We start from the raw sequence: 23,554 nt of genomic DNA, 5'->3' as shown, positions 1-23,554 counted from the left end.
TCTTTGTTAGTCTTTGTAAAACACCTCTCATCTGACGATTTCACCACTATCCCATGTTACTCATAGTCATTGTTAGGCTACACATCTCCATTACAATATCTAGAAAAATAATAAAATAAATTGTTAGCATCAAATGGGAAAAAGAGATGCTTGTGCTGTATATACACTTACCTGCTGCTTTCACTCTTGCAAAAGTATAATACCACAAACACAATTCAGTGACATTGTACCTAATATGTAATCTCATATATCTTTTTTTTTTTTGGAAGGAGAGGGCGGTTTCAACAATAGTAAATCAAATATACCATCTCATCCATACCTTTATTTGACCCTCAAAAAATAGAAACACACTTCATTACTGAGTTTCTAGAATTGCATTAGAACCTTGATAAATGTTACTTTTCCTTAATTTCTCGTACCAGACCCCGTATGAACAATACAAATTATGTATCTACACAGTTAGAATCAGATTTGAATGGAGGGTGTAACAAATTTGATAGGATAAAAACTATTATACAAACAAGCATGTGAAATATATTAAACCACAGAAACTGCTAGGGAGAGAAAAATCATATTTATTCCTCTTAAACTAATAAATTATCTTTCTGACTACCAGAAATTTCTCAGATTGATCCAGTAGCTTCTTAAGGAGGTTCCCATCATCATACACACTATATGAGGACAACCATAAACTCCAAAACATTCTTGAAGCAGAAACAACCTATTGAGAAATCAAATTGTCCCCAGATAATGTCTGAAACACGACATTCTTGGGGGGAATTCACATACCTTAGCCCAGGGAGGGAGAGAAACATCACTTATGGGTTCACCATCTTGCTTCACCCCTAGATGATAAGAGTTTGAATTTATAAGAAACTCAGGCATGTAATAAAACTCAGGGATCAACTCCTTCACATCGCTTGTATTAGAAAGGCAATTCCGATATGTGCCTTCAATGCTTTGAAAAAGACGATCCGCATGATCAAATTTACCACCCTGATGAAAAATGGCACCTTAGTGGAGCTTCTAGACTAAAATATTGAATGAAAAAGGAATATAATTCAAGTCTAGATTGCATCCACATTTAATGCATTCATACCTATGACCAGACACAATTATCAGACTTTGTATGACTACTGCAGTGATTTTTAAATCCTTTGTCTTTTGTTGAAAGAATCATTCATAAAAGAATTCATAAATAGCTCTAGTTCACACAAAACTCCAGTATTCATCATGCCCTTGAAAAACTAAATGCTACTCATAACATTTATCAATAAAAACAATAACCATATAGAATTTCTTGCAAAACCCAAGATTATGAAGTTTCACCTGCAATGGAAACTTTTCAAGTAATGATAATTTCAGATGTATTTAACTTTCCTCCATATAGAAGAGTAAATAAAAGTATATTTTTGCTACTTGGTACCAGTTCAAAAAATCGCATTTTGCAAAGATCACACCAAAATTCGTGCTTTAAAAACTGTATTAGCAGGTTATCAGCTGAACTTCATTGCACCAAAAAAACAGTCAGATCACCACATATATCATATATCATTATCAGACAAGGTGGATAGCATTTAAATTCCACGCATCATATGATACCTAAATTCATGATGCCATGAAAAAGGTACCTGTAAATTACGGTGAAGAGACGTGAAAGGTTCTAATCGAAGGAGGTAATATAGCACAATCCCCATGCTTGAGTAATGAGACCCATAGTAGAAACTGCAATAGGAAGTAGGAGCACAGCGGCACCATTAGACAATTAACTAAAGCAAACTCTATAGAACAGAACCCCTAAATGTCCTAAAACTAGGATTGAAGATTACCTGGGTATATCGGGATCACAAAAGTTACGATACCTGTCTTCAAACACCTGAATTATGAGGCATAATATTGAGATATTTGGAAAGAAAAGAAAAAGATGATGTAGAGGAATCAGCATTAAGTATGCAATTCATTAAACAAAGACAAATAAACTGACCTCAAACCGTTTCGAGTCCAGTGCTCCTACAGGCTTGGAGAGATCCCGAAAAGTTGATGACTTGTTAAAATCAAGAACCTCCGATGAGTAATCAGCCAAAATCCAAGGAAAGACAGGATACTGAGTCAAATCATTATAAGATCTTCCTGCAAGTGTGTTGAGAATCATCAGATACTCAAAGTTTGTTATATCCCTTCTCCTCCAGCTCTCCCTAGCAGTTTCTGCCATTTCCAGTGCGACACGTCTATCAACAAATGAAATAGTGCCACTCTTGTCCCTACTACTTCCTCTTGGAAACAACAGCTCATTTCTGGTAGAAACTATCAGGGTTCCAATCTCCTTTGCATCCTTCTGTGATGCAAAATTCATAAATATGGGAGCAACTGAATCACCGAAGAAAATCTCAACTGCAGTGTATCTAAGCAAATACCGAGTCCAGTGGACAGCTTTAATCTATGGCCAGCAAAAATAAACAAGAAGAAAGCAGATTGGTGTAAGAGATATAAGCAATACAGCTCAAATAAAAAAACTGATGGTTCCCTACCTTGCTAACAAAAATAAACAAGAAGAAAGCAGATTGGTGTAAGAGATATAAGCAATACAGCTCAAATAAAAAAACTGATGGTTCCCTACCTTGCTAATATTCCATCTCCGATGGCGCTTAACATTTTTGAATTGTTTTTTATGCAAAATTTCTGCCTCTATATTTTCAGGAGAAGTCCCTTTCTCAGAATTTATATCAAGATGAATGGCCCACTTAAAAGACTTCGGCTTTTGATCAGCCTGTGCTGACTCAGACTGGCTTGATGCATTTAAGTTCTTGAAAACTGAAGACCCTACAGTACCTTCAACCAAAAATTCACCAAAGAAATGCAAGACATCTTTCATAACTGCCAATTGACCTGCCAATTTTCTTTTTGGTGTCACAAGCACACATGGAAGTGACATAAGAACCTGCAATATCAAACCTCAAATTAACAATGAAGTAACTCCAGATGTTTCAATGAGAAGAAACATAGTTTGACTGTTCTTAATCCCACAGATGAGACGTACCTCACTAGTTTCCGTTTCTGGAGAAGGTGAACATAACTCCTTTCTGTCTTGTACAATGTTGATCTGATCATTGCTGCTTTTAACTACTTCCAAGCTTTGACCATCTGAAGAATCCTCAGGGATAACCACCAGCCCACTTGGTTCAGCACCACTCTCACCAGGTTCTGAGCTCCCCTCGTCTGTTATCCTGCGTACACCTTTGAGCAGAAACTGCTTCATTTGCTCAGGAATGTGCCCCACAAAACTAGATTTGCTCTCATTATTGGGAAGTGTAGCCTCATTTCCAGAGGAAGTGGAAGGAGGATGACACAGCTTTTCATCAAAATGATAATTCCGTCTTAATTTTGGTCTACGCCGCCATGTATCTTCTGTCTTGTCAAGTTTCCAATGTGTCACAGCACCATTCGGAAATGGATTAGCAGACCATGGACCCCTTTCATCGATCAAAGTACGAAACATGTGCATCCATTTTTCCTGTCAAAGCAAAATGTATTATTTACATATATATGAGCACAAGATTCAGCATTATTTAAATAATGGAAGAATGAGGTCAGAAACAAAGAAAGTGAGCTATTAAAGAAGCTAAGAACAACCAAAAGAAAGAACATGTTCCACAATAGAAGAAATTTTAACATACAGCAACAATTTGCTGCTCCTCCTCATGGGCAAGCAGGAATGCGGCCCTTCTGCTCTCATCTGAAGCAAGAATAGTGTGTAAGCTACTTTGTATCTCATCTTCAAATGCCTTCTGGTTATTAATTTCTAAAGAGGAATTTTCATCCATCTTAGCATGAAGCTCCTGCAACTGTCTGCTACGGTCGGATTTTAACATCTTTACATACTTAGACTCATCAGAAACCTGAAACAAGAAACTACAGAATTGAATGGTGCCTAACTTGGAAGAGAAGAGGAGCACAAAAGAGTATGTCAAGTCAGTTAACACAAATCTCATAAAACATGCCAAAACATTCAGTGTTAGTATTATATTGCTTGCCTTTAGGCAATAACAGCATTAATAAAACATGAAATGCACATATGATATCTTCAAACTTCATGTTCAGCCTTGGAGATATCTCGAAAGAAATTTTCTCAAGTCAGAAAACCAAAAAGTTCACAAAAAGAAACATTAGAGCAACAAACATCATCTCATTTTCTTTCTTCCATCGAAGAGAGACTTAATAGACTATCATACTAATTGAAAAATCAGAATATCACTTGGAACCATGGTTGCCGTGCAAAGTCTATATAAACAACACAAAATTGGAAAACAAAAATAACAGGTCTCACTCTTGGAATATAGCAAAACATCCATGGAACTTCCTAACTCAAGGAGACTGCCCAACATTGAAATATAAGTAGAGAAAATAAATATAGGAAGAAAGTTTCATTTGATTAAAACAGCAAAACAACAAAAGTTGATAATGGCAAAAGATGCTGAATTTGAAGTTCAGAACATACCGCAGAAAGCACTTGATCCTTCTGAATTAGATTGTGAATGGAGCCTGTTTCTTTCAAGTGGCTGCTTGAATCAAATGAGTCATCCCTACCAACCATGCTAGTAGCAAGCATTGACTTTCCAGAATTTACAGTTTCGCAAATCACGTGTGCTATTACATGAAAACGAGCACCATCATCTAACATTCCATACTGGGATCTTACAGCAAGCAAAGACCTGATCACCATGTTATTTCATTGTCAATCTTCATGGAACTAGTATAAGGCAATGAAAATTATTAATTAATATCCTCCATTAGAACTCAGGATAACTAATTACATGTCACACAAAATCTGGAAGCTTGGGCATTGGATAAAGAAATAATACCAGATGAAAAGCTGCAGTCTATTCTTGCTTTGCTCATCATCAGTGGCCAAAAGGGAAGGCAAAAGTGAGATGAATTGTTGGACACAGCGCGACGCTCTTTCAAGGGAAGATCTGCAGAGGTATAGGATTAAAAGTCGAAATACAATTCTTGGGCACCTTTCCCCCCTTAAAGCCATGGCTTTATCTACATTTTTGTTTGGTTTTCCACTCAATGCATTGCCAATGCCTCCAGATACAACAACGGCAGCCATTTCTGCAGCAGGAATGTTAAGAGATTCTACCAAGCCACGTGCTCTTTGGCCAAAAGAAGGCCCAACAGAAGCTGAAATTCTAGGCATCATCTTGCTTGGACCCTTTCCATTCATCTCACTAATAACAATCCATAAATTGTCAAATAAATTCCACCACTTATCATCAGTTATGCCATCTTCACTTGATATTGGCTGCCTGGAAGCCCTTGGATTTCTGAGAAAGAAAAGAATCAAACAGAAAGATGAAGTTTCTATCTACTGGACATCTTATATGGTGGCAGAACACTGTCTTCATAGATGTCCACATGATGTTGTATTCAATTATGAGGCTCACAGTAAAAATGATAGTGCAATGATAAAAACACCATTTTTGATGGTGCAACATCAATGGTTAGCAGCAACTAATTTTCCGAAATGAGTACATATGAAGTCATGAAACTTTGCACTTAAATATGAATATTCAACTTTATGAAATTCGGTCCAACTTGATATTTCTAATTCTGTTTAAAGATATTGTAGATACCATTTGCACAAAAGAACAGAATGCCAACCGATGGCACCCTACATCATCACAAGAGAATTCTATACTTGCTTGAAATTGAATAAAAGCCAACACTTGCTTCTAATTCTCCTAATCATATCAATTGATACTCCTCTGGATTGAAAATTCTATAGCAAAGGTAAATTTGATGATTAGAGTAAGGGTGCAAAATGTGAAAGGTTTTGTGATGGTGAAAAGCTTATATATACTGTTGCAATGATCACATATAACATCATTGTGCAGAAAACGCAGGTAAACTTTATCACCAGAAAATTGATACTCATGTCTACTTTTTTATTAATATGGAAAAGGTTTATCACCCTGAACCACAAAAGCTAGACAAGAGCCGGATTGCTAACTAGTATCTACTTTTACTTGCTTTTGGCAGGAGAAGGAAAATAAAAAGAAAAAAAAAAACCCATTCCGAGGAGAATATATGAAAAGAAGAGAAGGGAAAAGAATAAAAAAGGGTAGAATAGCCAATTATCTCTAACTTTTCTAGTGATTTAGCGGCTTAAATGATAAGTTAAAAGATGAAAAACCAGCCAATGACATACAAATATAAAAGCAAATCGCTATGTAGTGACCGCACAAATAGATTTAGTATTTGACCATAGATGGAAGAAATCATTAAATCTTAATAACCCACATAAATTCATCTCAACTAAGCCACAAACAGATAATAAGGAACATATCAGTTTTAGAGATAGTACCCAGATACTTTGTCATCAAATTCTCCTTGCAAGACCTCATGCAACACAGTGGTATAATCTTTCTGGCTTTCTACCTCTAAAGAATACAGAGTCGACTCGGAGCTATTTGCTGGAAACTGCATGAATTTAACATCATTCTTAAGTGGGGCTAGAAAACTACATAAGTAGAAAACGACAAGCCAAATCATAAAACATACTTGTATATTCTAAAGTGTTTTTTTTTATTATAAGTATTCCTAAATTTCCAAATATTTGAATGCACAAATTTCAAACATGCTAATAAATACATGTTCAATCAATTTATGAAAGAACTTATTGCAATTTTTACTAAAACCAACAAATAACAAATCTGAATGAAAGATGTACTTTCTCAATTAGTTTTTGCCAACTAGACCCACTACTTCAGGTTCACAGGAACAGCCTAAAAACTTCAAATCCTCTGATTGGCATGTGATTTTTATAAGTTCAATGAGAGCAGAAACATAAATAACAATGTACTTGCATGATATTGCAAGAGATAAACGAGACCTTTTCATTATCTCATATTCATTCTTGATTATCCTATAATTGGAAGTATTGCCTAGAGAATAAGAGCAAGATAATCAAGTGAATTTGACTTGTTCTTTCAAAACATGTATAGCGAGAATCTAATGACAAAGCTTTAGAACCACCTGTGCCTTCTCTTTGCCGTAGCCTAACATATTCTTCCTCCACATCTTTAAGGTGGGGATGTTAGGGATTTTGAGGCAGTGAAATATACAATGAAAAACTTTTCCATAACAGAATTGCAGATAAACCAAGAATAAACATAATCCAGTCAGATTCTCAAGTAAGTTGGTACCGGAAGTTTGTTGCCAAATTCAGAGACAAGCATCTCATCAACCAGTCGCAGAAAGTATAATGTATTGTCCCGACAAGGCTGTGAACTAAAAATATTCTCCTCGGCAGATAAATCTACCAGCCTTTGAATTAAGTTGTCATATATGTCACAAAGCAGGTATTGACATGATATGCCACCCTATCAAGAAAAAGAAATTAAAGTAATTATCCATTAATGGGCTAAAAAACATCATAAAGAACTCAAATTAAAATATATAGATACTTTTGCAACATGGTAAGGAATTTGACATACTTGCCCACACTGCAGAAGTAGAAAATTCACTGTCTCCTCTAACTGTTGCCAGCCACCTTTTATAAATTGTATATAGTGACAGAGAACAATACAAAAAACCCTCCTCACAAGATTTTGCTCATTTGTTTCATAGTCACCTTGATATCTTGAATCAGGCCTATAGTCTTTTACCACATCAAGTTTCACAGAAGCTGTTAACCAAGCATTCCAACCATATTCCTAATTGAAAATTTTGAATAATTAGATAATTGGATAGCATTTTTAAAAGCATACACAGCATAAATATGATATCAATAATTAACTGAATGCAGTACCATTAAAGCTTCTATATTCAGAGGATTTGAATCAAGAAGGTGAAGTAGATCACTAATTATTTTCATTCTTGCAGATGCATCTTTGCAGCTAGATAGGAATCTGAAAATCAGAACCAAGATCTGAGGAAGGAAAAAGTGAGAATTATTTCCTCTGCCCCTCTGCTTGTCAACCAGGCTGTTTTTCTGTAACACCTGTAAACAAACATTTTCAAGAAACAATACAGGTGGAAAAATATCAGAGAATTACCACTACCACAGGCAATCAAAAGAGTAACAGAAACAACAGCTAAAACATACTAAACTAACAGAAAAATGAGCAAAAACAATCCATGATTTGGTTGATCACCTGTCTGGGGCTAGCACCACCTAGAAGAACATCAAACAAGGTGGCGCACAAATTATCCGTCTGCGGAAATTTAAACAACCTGTCAGATATAGCTGAGAAGAGTGGTTGCATCCTTGAGCTGATTTTCTTGCTGTTTTCTGAAAGAGATTTTGATCTTCCAACAGCAAGATTGAAAAATCTTGGCCCCTTTTTCTCTGATGGCAAACCAACCAAAAGTCTTCCTAGAAACTGTAAGCCAAGCAATCTGATGGGCTCATATTCCCTACACAAAATAAATTGAAGGATGACTATTACAACTTTCTCTCTTAAATAGATCACTTTTGCAGATTCCAATCAAAGTAATTAAAGTCATTCACAGGAAGTTAAATGCATTAATTTATAAAAAAACTATAAGCTAACTACTGAAGCAAAAAATACTTAAGCTTGCACTTGGTTCAGAAACTTGAACATTTTCTGCAACTGCATATTATTCTAAATCAACACTTGGAATAATAAAAAATGGTTAAAAAAATTTTCTAACAAAATTCTAGTTGACAATATTGTGTCAGACCACAGTGGCAAAATAAAAAGAAAAAAGAACAAAAAAAGATGCAGTTTTAAAATCAAAATTAAGAGGAAAACGGTCCACAGATGCTTGAGAAAAATAGTATGGTCTCTTGACAAAGATTATTTCCAAGGATTCAATGGCAATATTTGACTTCAGGGAAAAATCATATCACTAGTAAAAGTGAAATACAAAACCAGTGAAAACCACAGCTCCACCCAAACACCCCCCCCAACCCACACACAAATCTCCAAAACCACCACTCTTATAATTTAAATCTTGACCCTTCCCCTCAGAGAGGGAGTTGCCAATAGGCCACAAAAGCTAAAGGCATGACACATTGTTTATACCAAAGTAGGATAATCCTAGGTTGTATTTTAAATCCAGTACCCAATTCATGTTCAATACAGATGAAGACTCTTCATCAGCAACACTTTTTGTCCTAAATTTATGTGTTATAGTAAGCCTTAGTTTTCTAAGCCCTTAATCTACCAAAGGAGCGATTCAAGCACCATTTAAATTGATTGATGAAAACATGCACCTCCATTGCTTTTCAAAATACTAGTTTGTTCAATATCTTTTCAATGCTGTCCAGTAACAAATATACCAAATGATAGAAATTAGAGAAACTAAAATATATAAAAAGGGGAAAACATAACCATGGCCGATGTGGCAAATGAAAAAGGCAACTACACTGTAAAATGTCAATACTAAATCCAAGTAACAACAAACTGGCAGAGCATGTTGCTAAATGACTCCAATCTTGGCAAAGCAACCTTTACTTCTCCATCCCTTTAATCCTAGTGTCAGTATATATAAAATTATAGCAACAGTTCATTAATGTTTTTGATTAAAAAACACAGTAGGGTTTAATTTCATTCTTAACTGCAAATAATTCATAACATGTCAAACCTGTCGATATAAAACTCACACTTAGTGTGAAAGTACAATGTTAAAGGCAATACATTATATGAAGATTAATGTAATTTAAAGAAATACACAACAAAAAAACAGATTTGGAAAAAAAATGCTGGAAGCCATTCTTTAATGAAACAGAGAAGGTACCATTGTCTGTAAAAAGTTTGTGCATTAAACTCTTAATGCAGAAGGCATACCTCTGTAGCAGATTGACAAAAATGTGGCGGCCACCTATCAGATTTACTTGTTCAAGGAAGGAAACAAGCAATGATTTTTGAGTAACAGCACGTATAACCATATGTAAAACATCCTCAATGCATGTCATATCTTGGCTTGTTTCAAAAAAGGCTATAAGAGCTTTTACATCAGCTGGTGCTATATTTTGCCTGCATACATGCAAAAGTTTTGTTAAGAAAACTGAAAAACAACAAAAAATAATAATGTGCTATATATATCTATCAAAATGAAACAGCAGATCAAATACTGTACATTAGGCAACATCAGATGCCCTTATTTACTTGTGAATACATACCTGAGGCTCATTTCACCAAGACTTAATAAAAGAAGACGAATTTTATGTATTTCGTCTCTACCAGGTCTTTCTCCAATAACTTGCTTAGTAAGAGGATGTAAAAGAGGCTTGCCGCCAATAGCAAACCGAGATTTCACATTATCCCAGTAACACTGCCGTATAATGTCAATAACACGTGGGAGCCGACACAAACTTTTAAGCAACCTCAGATCATTATCAAATTGTTCAATGAGAAACATGTACAGCTCACGCTGCACATTGTAAACTGTGTACAGCCAGATAAGGGGATTAAGAAAAATGGCAGACATGGCTTCTTCCATGAGCAGCTCTGCCAATCCTAAAGAAGAAACAGAAACATCAATATGAATGAGATATATTCATAAATGTGCACGAAAATAACTACATTAAAAAGAAAATCAAGTGAGTATATGAATATGAATAATTACTACATAAATAGAACTTGATATGCTTCATAATCATACCACAGGAAGATACAACATGAAACAAATGCTTCAATGCAGAGAGTGTTTCATTATTGAGATGCTGAGGTTGAAGTGACTGCAATAAAAATCCCAGGATTGAAAATCCAGAAAGAAGATGCATTTGTTGCAGATTTGCTAAATTATCATCTAAAACAGAAGCAATAAGCTCAATAACTTCAGCGGTCAGACGCTCTTTTGCAACAGGCAGGAGCAGTGTACTTTCCAAAACTCCACTTTCATCATTTTCATATCTATCAGACTGAGTGATAAGAGGGAAGAACACAGATACACCTCCAACACAGTAAATTATCTCTTGGAGCAAGCGTCTAGAGCATAACTGTGTACCAACCATAATAGTTGCTTCAAATAAACTCTTATCCAATGCATGATCCAGAACAGGTGAGACATTAAACAATTTCTTGCCATCACTTGCCTGAAAAAGGAATCAACATCTAGGGTTCAGCAAGACACAGAAACAGAATTGCCTTTTAGACATGCATGCGTGTAATTGTCTGCATGTGTATGTGTGTGTCCCTGAAAGGGGGGGGAAAAGAACCTGTGCATTGAGTCCAAATACAATTTTGGATGCAAGACCGTCTTTTGCATCAAGAATTCCACTAGGCAATGGGTTATCCCCAAATGCAGGGGCTTCTTTATCAAGGAAAGAATACATATAGCTTGGTCCAAGAGAATGTACAGCCTTGACTTGCTCAGAAGAAATGGCATCACAAAACAAATAAACTGGACCAATCTGACCAAGAAAGGGAAACGAAGCCTGGATGGAGCCCAGGGTATCATCTTCTTCATTTTGAGACAAGATGATCTTTGTACCAATGGAGCAACTAGTCAATAATTCATTGACCTTTGCATATCTGAGGCATGAAAAAATGAGGGTCAGGAGGAAACTTATCAGTGCTGGAAAAAATATTCCTCTCAAAACATGAAAAGCTTTTAATGATAAAAAGTAAAACTCAAACTGAGAATAATTAAAGGTGGCATGATACCTGCATCTTTCAGAAGACACAAGATCACCATCAAGATAACATCTCAATAGGCTACCCCCAGAAAATGCTCTTCCAATGGTATGAGTAATACAAAGAAAATGCCATTTCTTCCTGACTAGATTAACATGCATCCGGATATACTGTCGTTTCAGATTGATAGACTGTGAAGGACATGAGAAATATATCAATAATTGCAAGAAATTGGCAGTAATGCCCAAGACATAAAATGAAAGCAAGCCGACTATCTTTGTGTGTGTCTGTAAGCGGGCATGGGAATTCTTTTCTATTTACTAGGAAATACGCACACAATGCATTTTCAGTTGGAATATGAATTAAGCTTTGGAAGAAACTTCCTAGAGACAAACACATCATATATTCACCTCATAAATAAGTTTGTCTTTTGCTACTGCTGCTAAGCACCCTCTTCCATTTTCTGTGAGAAATTTGAAAAGGCCCATTGTTCCATCGCCCGGGAAGTTCTCAACCCTAAGCCAACATGAAAAAGAAAAACCCTTGTTGAGAGGCCATTGCACAGGTGTCTTAATTATGATTCCCTACAAAAAAATACATAGATATATGAATATCAGGTACAAATCATAGTCATAAGTCACAATAATTAAAAGAAACATGCTCCAATGTTTGTGGAAGGATATTAGATTAAAATCTGTCTTTAAGCTAGAAGAAATTATCTTCAGAAATGCTCCCAAAGACACCAAAAAGACTTACAGAATCATTCCCGTTGAGATCAAAGAAGGCAGTTGGCCCCTTCTCATTTAGCATTGACAAAACAGTGGTCAATAATAATGAGCAGTACTGCTGTTGAGTCCCCACTTTCTCACTTCGGAGGAGAGCAAAGATCTTGCGAATATCCTTCCCAGATATGCTATGGCCACCAATAACCTGAATCAGTTGTGCAATTTTCAAAATGACACTGTCATCATCTTCTTCGACGAACCAATCAAGAAGGAAATTAAGCATCCCTGCCGCAACACATGAAGCTCGATTGGAAAGGGAATCCCTAAGCAGCTGCTGAAACACACTGAGACCATAATGCCGCAAAGACTCACTGCTCTGGCCAATCACAAAATAGCAAATAATGACATCAAATTCAAATGACTTCTATTTCGTACGGTACAAATCAGCTAAAACAGATTCTGAGGAAATTTAGTACTATCAAACAGAGTAGAGCAAACCAAGAAAAATGAATTACTAACCTTCTGTAGAACACTCAAATACAGTATGATAACATCTTCATTCTGAATCAAAACAGAAAAAGAAAAAAGCATATATGAGAAGACAGACAGCGGCACCAATCCAAAGACAACAATTTTTTCAAAACTAAGTGCAATGAGGAAAATGACGAAAGATCATAAAATCATTTAAAGTAACCAGACAGCAAGGGTGTGACAGTGGGTCATAGAGAAACTTCAGGAGATTAAATCACCTTTATATGAGGGCTCCCTTTTATTTCAAACTTTCCATCAACAAGCATATCAAGAAGTGCATTTAAAAGTGCTTCACTTGGATGCCATTGGCAGAAGTCTAACAGCAAACTTTGCAATGTCTGATAACCCTTGCCAACAAGAGCTCTAAATGCTACCTGTAAAATTAATTAATGAATACAAAATGGTACAATACATGAGAACAATGAACGAATAATTGCCAAGACCCCATTATAATTCTTCATATTGTAATGCAAAAGGATAATGTCAGCCTAATTAGACAGGTGTGCTTTAAAAGCATGACAGGAGCAACCAATAAACACCTAAAAATCTTAAACATACAGAACTAAAACTCAATGCCAGCTCTAGATGTCCCAAGTGTTTTCCTTTTGACATTCTACAAATATTAGTTCTAGTTCTAGAGCTTACTGTCTAGCCCTTTATCATCTAAAGTAGAGGTGGCAAAACCAACCCAAACAAGAAAATGTACCAAAAAAGCCCAAACTCAAACCTGCCTAAACCCGAATTGACCATCAAGTCAAAGACCCAAACCAAAAATGGCCAAAAACCATGATAATCGGAACTGAAAATGACCCGAACCTCATTTGAAATGGCTACATCTTGCATAAAATCTAAAATGGCCTGAACCTAATCCGATCCCAAAACGACCAAAGCCCAGAACTTTCTGAACCCGAGAAGACCCCAACCCAAACCAGCCCATTTGCCAACTCTAATCTCAAGTACAAACAAGAAATTCCCTGCTATGCAGACTACTAAAGGCCATGAATTCCAAATGCATCAATCCATACTTACTTTCCACATTAAGTGCAGCAGCCTTTCACATAGGGTTGCACAGAAATATTACACAAGACAAAAAGATCCCAGTAAAACAAATTGGACTTTGCATTCCTTTAATAAACACGCATGACACTTAAAACTACATTTTAGGCAAAGTCAGACCAGTTAGAAAGGTTTTCAGTGTTCTCACATATAAGGATGTAGACAAACAGATGGCAGCCACATTAAAAACTGCAATAAAGAGAGAAACTAGTACTGGAGCAAATCCTTCACTAAGAAAGACCACTTGTTTGCACTCAACAGGATAAACATATATCAAGCATTCAACCATTCCAGAAAGACTTAACAAACAAGGAAACAAATGAAAGAAGGAATGCAAATTACCTTTGAGGCATCATTGCTTGCAAGCAGACAGGTAAGAGTTTGTAAAACAATCAAAACCAACCTCTCTCCATTTGCCTCATCAAGATTGCCATTTAATAAAGAGACAACATGCAAAAAGCATTCTCCATCTCGAAATAAAGCCTGGTAATGCTGAAGAAACATGATGTGTAAGACATTAATATAAAACTCAATAGCCAAGTTCCCAAAGACAGCTTTAGAGAAAGGCATGGCGAAGTTGAACAGTACAGGGAACATACCACTGGATCACTCTGGAGCAAATCTATCATTCCAACCAATAGATTAATAGACAGTTCAGCAAAGCTTTTTTCACGCTCCTTTATAAGAGTGAAGGTTTCTAAATATTTTGAACACAAGTACAATATCGCTTTTCGATCTTCTTCAGATAGTGATACAATCTAAAAATATGGAAAAAGAATGGGTTTATTGCTTAACAAGTTAGTAAAAAAAGACCAGAAAAAGCTTTATAACAGTGCCATACCTTCATGAGGTCAAAAATGTATCTAAGGACATGATTTCTCAAACCTTCTTCCCAAAACAATTCAAACAAACAATCAATGCAGGTAGAATCATGCAAAACCAAACTTCTAGCATCATCTGCTACCAAGAAAAATTCCATAAAGAGATCCATGCATGTTTCCATGCATTTGATCCAACTTTGGGATGTCTCACTTGAATCAAATCTCTGATAACCATGAGGTCGAAACCCTTCCAAAGAATTATTCTCAATCACAGGGCTCAAATTTCCTGACCTTCTAGATTCTTGGGCTAGAATGCAAGCAACTTTAAGAACCCTGGAAACTGCATTGAGTGCCTTAAAGGAAGCAATAGTTTTTTCGGCTGAAAGCTGTAATATCCGAAGCAGACTTTTTGCAAGAACACTAGCAATCTCAGGATTACAAGCAGATTGTTCAAGGGCTTCCAATAAAGCAGACAATTCAGGCTGTGACAACAAAGGGAGAAAGTGAAATGTAAGCAAACTCCTAAGCACAAAAATACAAGCCATTACAATCAAATCAAGAATAAATCCTTTTAGGAACATAGAACAAATTGGAACATTCATAGGCATAACACTTACAAGCACATATAAGGAAAAATATTAAACATGCACCCAGACAAAAACATCACAAACTATCATATGTCTCTACCAAAATACATAACCATATGAAAGGCATCAACTTAAATGTTTATAATAATGCCAAAACATATAATTAAGAATGTTAAATGCCTACGCTATATATTCTCCAACAACTTATGGATTGTATTTTCCATACCACCAAACTTTGCCGAATTAATTCTATAATAAGCAATTACCAATATGTGAAATACAAGAAACACAAAACTAAAATCTTTCAATCAGCATGGTGCTTGGATATTATAGGTAAAAGAAATTAACAGCATACGCATGCAAAATGGCTAAAAACACTAAAATCAGATATAGAGAAATTCTTAAGTCAACAAATTTCCACCACTATTGTTGTACTGGCTATGTCCACCATTGCAATTTCAGCATTTTAGCGTATACATTGGACCCACATGAATTCCACATTAAAATATGATTACACAAGCATTGGATGAATAGTTCAAGTGTAGTACTGAATATTTTCAGAGACAGATTTTCATCACAGTGCCTGACTTCTAATAAAGCCCACAACACCTCTGACTTGCCCTTGCTAGTCACCTTTGTCAATTTCAACCTCAAATCTAGGTATCCCCCCCTTTCAAAGCAATTTATTATCACAAGGCTAACTAGGTAAGAAATTATTTATTCGTGCATGAAGCACAATGACGACTAAACTGTTTTACAAAGAATATCTTGGATGTAACAAGAACATACCAAGTTATGGACACTCCCATTAGAAGTTGCTGCTAATTCCACAAGTGAAATCACTTCTATTGGAATAATTTCAACCCCACTAAATTTTAGTTGAACGGAATTGTTACCAGAAGCAGAACATTTTTCAAGCTTTTCTGGAGACTCCTCATGGTATGGACTAAACTCTTCAGAAAATTCTTCTGAAGCTTGTCCAAAATAGAAAAAGTTCTCAGAGAAGATAAGGTCCCAAATTCCCTCTTTACGAAACACTTCAAGCAATGCTGGTGATGAAACAAGAACCTTCCTGAAAGCATTAAGAACACCATGCTGCAAGGTACTGATGAACACCCTACAAGAAAAATAACAGGGGAAAGTGGTGGGGAAGGTTAAAAATGAGGGGAGAAAACAATGTGCTAAAGGAAAACAGAATCATAGCTTGCAGGAGTCTGCTTAAATGGCACCATAACTACAATAGAAATAGGAAGGGAGAGAGTAACCTTACCATAAATGGTTTGGCAATTCATTTTGATTTGAACAAGCCTTTATGCATGGGAAAACTGTAAGAAGAACCCTCATGACCCATTTAATTGAAAGTTCGGTATAAACTGAAGAAATTGGCATGGGAATCCGACCAGAGGTTGCTTGGCCATGAAGAAATTTCACATCTTCTGGAGCAAGAAGGAATGAGCTTAGTACTCTGCTCAACTCGACAACACAATCATTCCAAAGTTGATGATAAGAAGCCTTCTCAGATAAAGGAGCAGAAGGCTCTGCCAAACCACTTTTAGCATTATTGTCAATGGATGTTTGACTGCCATCCTGTGGAACTGAATTCTTCATCTGCTGCTTGTACTCTTGAAGCATGAAAGCAGGTGAACAAAAGCTATTTGCGAATTTATGAACTCTTCCATTTTCACATAGAAACTGTAGGTTATTCACATTGCCAAAGCTGATTACTTGTTAAGGTCATTCATATGTATTCACACATACCTGATGATATAAATTATTATATTTGGGCCAATAAATTCAGAAAGAAACCCCTACTGTCACTGATTTCATTGGATAAATAAAATCCACTTTATTACACACAGGAGGAATGGAGAAAAGAAAAGGGTGAGTTGGCAATCACTATACTAAACAAAACCAGTTTGAAATTTAAGACAGTATCCTCACTAAAGTGTCCTCAGTGTCAAAGGCAGATGACAGATTGGCAACTTAAGCTCTAACATTAACCGGTACAGCATCCTGGCAGGAACGGACTTAGTGTCAGATTGAGTTTTATCTACAGGAGAGTGATATAATTCCATTTAGCATACAAGGCATAAATTTCATTTTCCAAAGAAAACAATTAAATCATTAAATTGCAAAAAGTGAACCTATACACAAGATTCAGTATACAAGAGAAGTGACATATAGGATACACAGCCTCCCTAAGAACTTCCAAAGAAAGGACATGGAGCTGGAAAATTTTCAGCAAGGTACTCTGCTCTCTGCATAAAAGTTAACCACCAGATCATAAGATCAAGAAAGAGAAAAATAAAGAAGGAATAAATGTTCCTCTCAAAAGATGCATAGACAATTAATGTTCTTCACACACACAAATTAAATTCGAAGGCTTCAGAATGGAAAGAACTAATAGGAAAATGTTGTAAGATCACTGAGCATTAGCTTCCCAGAAAAAGCTAAAAGATTCAAAGATAAGCCTAGCAGATTTTCAGATAGCCTACCCAACTAACTATCACCAGATACAAGCCATGTTTAGCAACCCTAAACCCATTTGGGTAGTGTGGGATCATATATCTGATGTAGAGAGCTTCTCAAAGGAGGCACTAATAAAACAAGCCAACTAAGCCAATCCGAGCTCTTTCTTTCTCTTCATAGAAGTTCTTGAACAACTTGAAAAAAAAGCCATCATATAGTCAAAGACAATAATCAACAAACAATGGCTAGGGACAGGATATCTTAGCCATTACTTTGGCTCTATCTACAGGATTTAGCAAGTGTACAGATGTATATGCTGGATGCTAAACAGAGAGTAAAAATCTTCTAGAAACTAAACCAATCATACAATACAATATGAACACAACTGCACATAGCATCTATCCATGAAACTCGTTACGAATTTAACTAAAATTCAAGTTTTAAACTTTGGAGGGGAGGGGGGCAGGAAAGGAAAGAAATTGAACCAGAAAAATTATCACATGATATACTTAACTTAGTCATGTAGTCAAATGACCCAAAAAACAGGGTGGGGTGGAAATAAAGCTGATGAAAACTTAAAAGAAGGTGATCAAATGTATAGAAGGGCATTGTTCCAGTTCTTTCTCTTCAACAACCAAACCAAATAGAATCAAATGTAGAGAACTAGCATGCTCAATAAAATATCAAGACATAAGTGAACATCCAAAACAAGTTAGTAAAAGTACCTTTGTCCATCAACATGTGAGGCACTCTTTAAGAGTAGCATATTAATTGATGGAAGTGCAAGTCCATCCAATAGAACTTCAAGCCCCCCAATGCTTTTGAAATGATTTTGACCACGTGGATTATCAGATAATGCAAAACAAAGAGTTCTTAATGTCAAGCACTGAAGTGACATATCTGTCCACTGTTCTTTCATACTCAACCTTCTGATGACACGCAACAACTCTGAAAAACAAACAGCTTCCGTGAACAGAAAATCAAATGCAAAAAAACACAAATTCACAAATATATTGTGTTAGTTTCAATTTAAGAAACATTGCAACTGAAAATACTGTTAAGTTTACATTCATGACGTCTGGTGGTAACCAAATCCTAGATGTACTTTCAAGCCCCCAGGGTGTGCAAATGCTGCCATCCGTTTAAGACAGTGGAGTGCTTGAGGTATAGGGATGGAGTCAAGGTCAGGAAGAGGTAAAATATAAGTACACAAGTCACTGTCCCTAGGTAAATGTTCAATTACAAATAATATATATATATTGAAATGACAACAATATAGTCAAACATGCCAACCAAAGTAAGTCTTATACTCCCCAAATGTTGCAAAAGGTCCCAATGATTAACAAAAACATTAAGATTACAACCAAACAAATCAAAAAAATGAGTGTCTAATTAATCATAAGCAAGTTACTGCACAAAATGATTTAAAGCAGAGGGAAATAAACAACACTAGCAAGATAACAGCTAATGTGAGAGAGAGAAGAGAGGCGAGGCAGTCATATTAAATCAAAAAGCACACAAAAGAAATCAATCTGGAAGATATAAGGAGACTCAATCCAAAGTATAATGACACATATTAAAGAAGTGAACCAATTCAGTGACCACTTATAAGGTTAGAATTTTTCACTATTCAGCATAATCATTAATAACCATATTGCAGCCCCTTGGTATCTATTCTTTTCTGTAGCTCTTCACTTATCAAATGAAAAAAAAAAAAACAGAAGAATATTGCAGCAAATGGTTCTCATATATTACCAAGTTATGTATGATGACAAACAAAATTGCCTACCTTACCTACTAACCAATTAAGGCCACCAGCTTCCATTACTGAGACAACTCCCTTTTGATGCCAATGTAGCCTTGTTTCAGAAAGAGGACCCTTTAAACTATTAGAAAATTCAATTGAAGATGAAGCACCAAGTACAGAAAAATCTTTGGTATTACTGTACAATTGAGCTTTCTCATATACATTTGAATTTAAATCAATAAAGCTACATATGATTGAAACCACATATACAAGTACTCGCTGCAAGAACCCTGTTTTCTCTGCCATCAAATTAGAAAAATTTTCATCAGCAGAAAGTGCCCCAGTCATTGTTTTGAGTTGGATAACTGCCCCTGGAATAAAAAAAATAAAAATGAAAAATTGAACTGGAAATTCAGCCATAAAATTCACAGACTTCCAATAAATCTAGATCAGAACTATGGACGAAATCACAATTTTATATCAGAATTAATGGGAAAAATCAACACACAACTAATCATATTCAAGAATCCCGATTTAATGTAATGCCTAATTGAAAAAGAAACCTTACCTAATTGCATTGAAGATTCAAAACAATTTTTACAAATAGCTACATCACCACAAATTTGGATACTATAGGAAGCACACACTTCTAACCACAAGCAACCCTAAATTTCGGTATCAATCAACCACAACCAAAAACTGCAAGCATCTCAAATAACAATATAGAGGCCATTAACAATATAACATACCTTTCATTAATGCTGTAAGTTTCTGAATCCCACCATAGTAGCCAAAAACTCTGCAATTATGCATCGAACGAGTAACAATTTTTAAAGCATCCAAAACAGGTAATCCTTCAGAAGTGATAATCAAGATTATGGAAGCTGCTGGAATGTCGGTTGCTGTGCGTCCCACACCATTATTTACTGGAGAAAATAAAGCATATGCAATGACAATTTAGAAATATTTACACTAAATATTCAATCAATCTATATTTAAGAAGAGAAACTCTTAAAAAATGGGAAGAATTAAGTGACAGCATAATACCATATCTAGCTATAATAATCTCCAGAAATAATGCCCTATATTGTAGAAAAGATACCCTGTGGCTAATTTAATATTGCAAAATAATTCACTAAATGCTTAAAGGACATAATGATAATAATGTGACTTGCTTTGAATAAGTATGAAATTATTAGTTCAGCAAAAGTATAACAGTCTGCAAAGCATATCAGAATTATTGAAATTACACATAATAGGACGACTTGGAAATCAAACAAAAAGCTCTTCAATTAGGCGAATCCGAACTCGATTCCAGAAACAACCTAAATTAATAGAAATTGCCATTTATTCATCACTATAAGAGAAGTACTTTAACTTCCACTACCAGATGAGCCTACAACATACTACCATAAAAAGGAACTTTAGCAATTACAAGGGATTCCAATAAAGTTGCCAAGAATGATATTGTAATCGATTATCACATTGAAAAAATAAATAAACTTCAATTGAACTAGTTCGAACGAGTGTTTAAGTTACAAATTGAAATTTTACTTTTTTTCAATGTAATCAGTTAATTAAATCTTTATCATTTGCATATAGGACAAAGGTTTCAAATCACAGGAGTTCTAGTTTTCCCTTTATTTTATAGTCTTCAAATTTTTCTCATTCTTTTCCAATATATCGTCATAAAAATAAGACCTACCTATCAACAAAATAGTCTGCCCAGATGAAAGCAACTTGCTCAGAGGATATAAATCAACTTACACTCAGAGACCAATGTGGTTAATTGCATGATCTCTTCAGTCAAAGTCAAAATGACTTCAGCAGGATGCCCAGCAGAGCAGCCAACAACTACATCATTAACACTTGTTGAATACTCTGCAGCTTGAACAGTTGTTGAAGCAGCCTCTGGCAACTGGCCACCATTAACAGGCTCCCAGTTCTTGAATACTGTCAGAAACTGCTTGAGGAAAACCTGAAACAACTTTTTCTTTTCCACCTAAAATCATGCAAATTGGGGAAAACATCCATTAATATAGGAAAACAAAAAAGTTATAGTCATAAATTCTCACAGCAGGCTACAATCTAATGACAAATACCATGCAAACAACAGGCCAGGACTACATTGAACACAGACTAGATCTCAAACTGAAATAGATGCCTAAACTCTGATTTTCAAAGTCAGGTGATTTAACGGAATGTTAATGGTCAGCTTTGTGACCATGTCCTACCCTACCCCCAATCCAAGCTTTGGCCAGCAAGTATCTATCTATAACTAAGACTAAACAGACTCTAGAATAGGAGAATACTTTAAGAAAGCTAAGCTTAATTAGAAAGAGCTGAATAGCAGGAGAAAAAAGAAATAAATTGATAAAATAATTGCTCAAAACTAATGAAAGATAGCCTAAAGTGAGAAAATATGTATAAAACCTACCGAAATTAATTGTTCAGTGGCATCTAAAAGCCTTTAAAGTTTTAAATTGAATACCTTGAGACTAGTTAAGCATGCTACAAGAATACTACACAATTGTGAACAAACTAAAATGCTCAAAGATTCAAGAAAGGTTTCTTCTCAAAACCTTTTAACTTCTTAAGCAGAATGAACACACTTCCTTTAAAAGGTAGTCCAATTATAGTCTAGATTATATGTCATTATCACCTCCTTCCAAGTTGTTACCAGTTTCTTTTTCTTGGATCAAATCTAGGAAAAGAAAAACACACCATACATGAATTGATATGAATGAGAAAAAAATTCTATTAACGGTATGCTGAAACTATAATAACTTAAAAGAATTTAGAGAACTTTTCAGGCAGCGCATACCTTATCAACAGTGTTCTCATATCTCTCCCACAGAGTACTCAAAACTGCCTCATCATCTACTTCACTGGAAGAAAATACCAAAAAGAATGTAGAACTAAAATAACTAATAATGATTCAGCTTGAACAAAATGAAGGTTCAGGACCAACAACTTAAGGTAAATCAAGTGCATCCAACAGATAAATATACATCTCCAAACACAAATTAGGAACAGCTAGACTCTTGTCAAAATAAGCAACTACTGAAATTCTTCAACAATAAGTTTAAACCAAAGTGCTCAAATTTCCAAATTTTACAGACTTATAAACTCCATTAGAACACCCATATTATAACCGGAGATTTGTAAAACAATAACAGCCAGCCAGCATCAGTACCTGAAGCAGATCCTTGGAGTAGGAAGAGACAACCTCTCCCCTTGTGCCCCTGGTGAATCTCCAGTTTGGCCACTAGATGTCCGACGAATAAGGTCGGCTACACCCTTCACAATGTTCATGCTTACCACTAAGATTTATACAATAATTACAGTTTCATAAGCCAACAATCAAGAAACAGATGGCCATTCCAGACCATCACTTTTTCGCCAAGATCAACCAAGCTGTTCACATTAAACCAGGGTCAAATGCTTCAGTATAGTACACTAAGCAGTAATAAATTCAGTTTAAACAAATAATTCGCACCAGAACTTTCGTTTTTATTTATTCTTTTTAAACACATTTTATCACGTCAGTTCTAATTTCCTCTTCTTTAACAGAAAAACGCTACGCCGACAAAAAGCAAGAGCTTAATTCAATTTAACTAACTAAAACCAACCCTAGTAATTACATTTTCACGAAGAAGATCAAATAAAAAAAATGACCCAATGGAAGCCATACGGACATTCTTTAAAATGGCGAACATTCAAGAACACGATATTAGAGATTAACTATCTTGAAAAGGAAAAAGATGAAGATAAACTCACCGATGATTTTCGATCATTTAAGCAAACGAGATTAAAGACGAGAGAAATAAAGCAGTCGCCGATTATGGAAGATAAAAATACCTGATCAGATCAAACGCCTGACGTTCTTCTAGGGTTTACGATACAAGATCTGGGTTCTAATGGTTTTCTTCAGCTTCTTTCGATGGAGCTAGTGAGAAATGAAAAAGAAAAATGAGAGAGAGAAAATAGGAAAAAAAAAAGAGCGAATGGA

The 23,554-nt window shown here is 35.5% G+C and overlaps 1 protein-coding gene across 1 annotated transcript in view; it reads right to left on the bottom strand.

Annotated features, from left to right (window-relative positions):
* LOC18591822 (BEACH domain-containing protein B) overlaps positions 1 to 23,554 on the bottom strand; it is a 27,237-nt gene extending 3,683 nt beyond the window's left edge. Inside the window, exons 1-36 of the mRNA XM_007018191.2 lie at positions 23,404 to 23,554; positions 22,739 to 22,959; positions 22,367 to 22,430; positions 21,310 to 21,544; positions 20,292 to 20,468; positions 19,590 to 19,913; positions 18,521 to 18,743; positions 17,516 to 17,584; positions 16,597 to 17,043; positions 16,116 to 16,443; positions 14,760 to 15,221; positions 14,518 to 14,676; positions 14,261 to 14,410; positions 13,081 to 13,236; positions 12,851 to 12,892; positions 12,363 to 12,707; positions 12,017 to 12,190; positions 11,637 to 11,797; positions 11,189 to 11,504; positions 10,633 to 11,065; positions 10,151 to 10,487; positions 9,816 to 10,004; positions 8,157 to 8,418; positions 7,811 to 8,002; positions 7,497 to 7,715; positions 7,206 to 7,382; positions 6,365 to 6,480; positions 4,860 to 5,324; positions 4,496 to 4,709; positions 3,675 to 3,896; positions 3,038 to 3,511; positions 2,618 to 2,938; positions 1,985 to 2,437; positions 1,830 to 1,876; positions 1,632 to 1,725; positions 790 to 996 (exon numbers count right to left, since the gene is read on the bottom strand). Coding sequence (XP_007018253.2) covers positions 790 to 996; positions 1,632 to 1,725; positions 1,830 to 1,876; positions 1,985 to 2,437; positions 2,618 to 2,938; positions 3,038 to 3,511; positions 3,675 to 3,896; positions 4,496 to 4,709; positions 4,860 to 5,324; positions 6,365 to 6,480; positions 7,206 to 7,382; positions 7,497 to 7,715; positions 7,811 to 8,002; positions 8,157 to 8,418; positions 9,816 to 10,004; positions 10,151 to 10,487; positions 10,633 to 11,065; positions 11,189 to 11,504; positions 11,637 to 11,797; positions 12,017 to 12,190; positions 12,363 to 12,707; positions 12,851 to 12,892; positions 13,081 to 13,236; positions 14,261 to 14,410; positions 14,518 to 14,676; positions 14,760 to 15,221; positions 16,116 to 16,443; positions 16,597 to 17,043; positions 17,516 to 17,584; positions 18,521 to 18,743; positions 19,590 to 19,913; positions 20,292 to 20,468; positions 21,310 to 21,544; positions 22,367 to 22,430; positions 22,739 to 22,857 — 8,373 coding nt within the window. The 5' untranslated portion in view covers positions 22,858 to 22,959; positions 23,404 to 23,554. The remainder of the gene's footprint in view (positions 1 to 789; positions 997 to 1,631; positions 1,726 to 1,829; positions 1,877 to 1,984; positions 2,438 to 2,617; positions 2,939 to 3,037; positions 3,512 to 3,674; positions 3,897 to 4,495; positions 4,710 to 4,859; positions 5,325 to 6,364; positions 6,481 to 7,205; positions 7,383 to 7,496; positions 7,716 to 7,810; positions 8,003 to 8,156; positions 8,419 to 9,815; positions 10,005 to 10,150; positions 10,488 to 10,632; positions 11,066 to 11,188; positions 11,505 to 11,636; positions 11,798 to 12,016; positions 12,191 to 12,362; positions 12,708 to 12,850; positions 12,893 to 13,080; positions 13,237 to 14,260; positions 14,411 to 14,517; positions 14,677 to 14,759; positions 15,222 to 16,115; positions 16,444 to 16,596; positions 17,044 to 17,515; positions 17,585 to 18,520; positions 18,744 to 19,589; positions 19,914 to 20,291; positions 20,469 to 21,309; positions 21,545 to 22,366; positions 22,431 to 22,738; positions 22,960 to 23,403) is intronic.

The sequence above is a fragment of the Theobroma cacao genome, chromosome 8 (genome assembly GCF_000208745.1).
Source record: "Theobroma cacao cultivar B97-61/B2 chromosome 8, Criollo_cocoa_genome_V2, whole genome shotgun sequence".
Lineage (NCBI taxonomy): Eukaryota > Viridiplantae > Streptophyta > Magnoliopsida > Malvales > Malvaceae > Theobroma > Theobroma cacao.
This window is presented reverse-complemented; position numbering and strand designations above follow the sequence as displayed.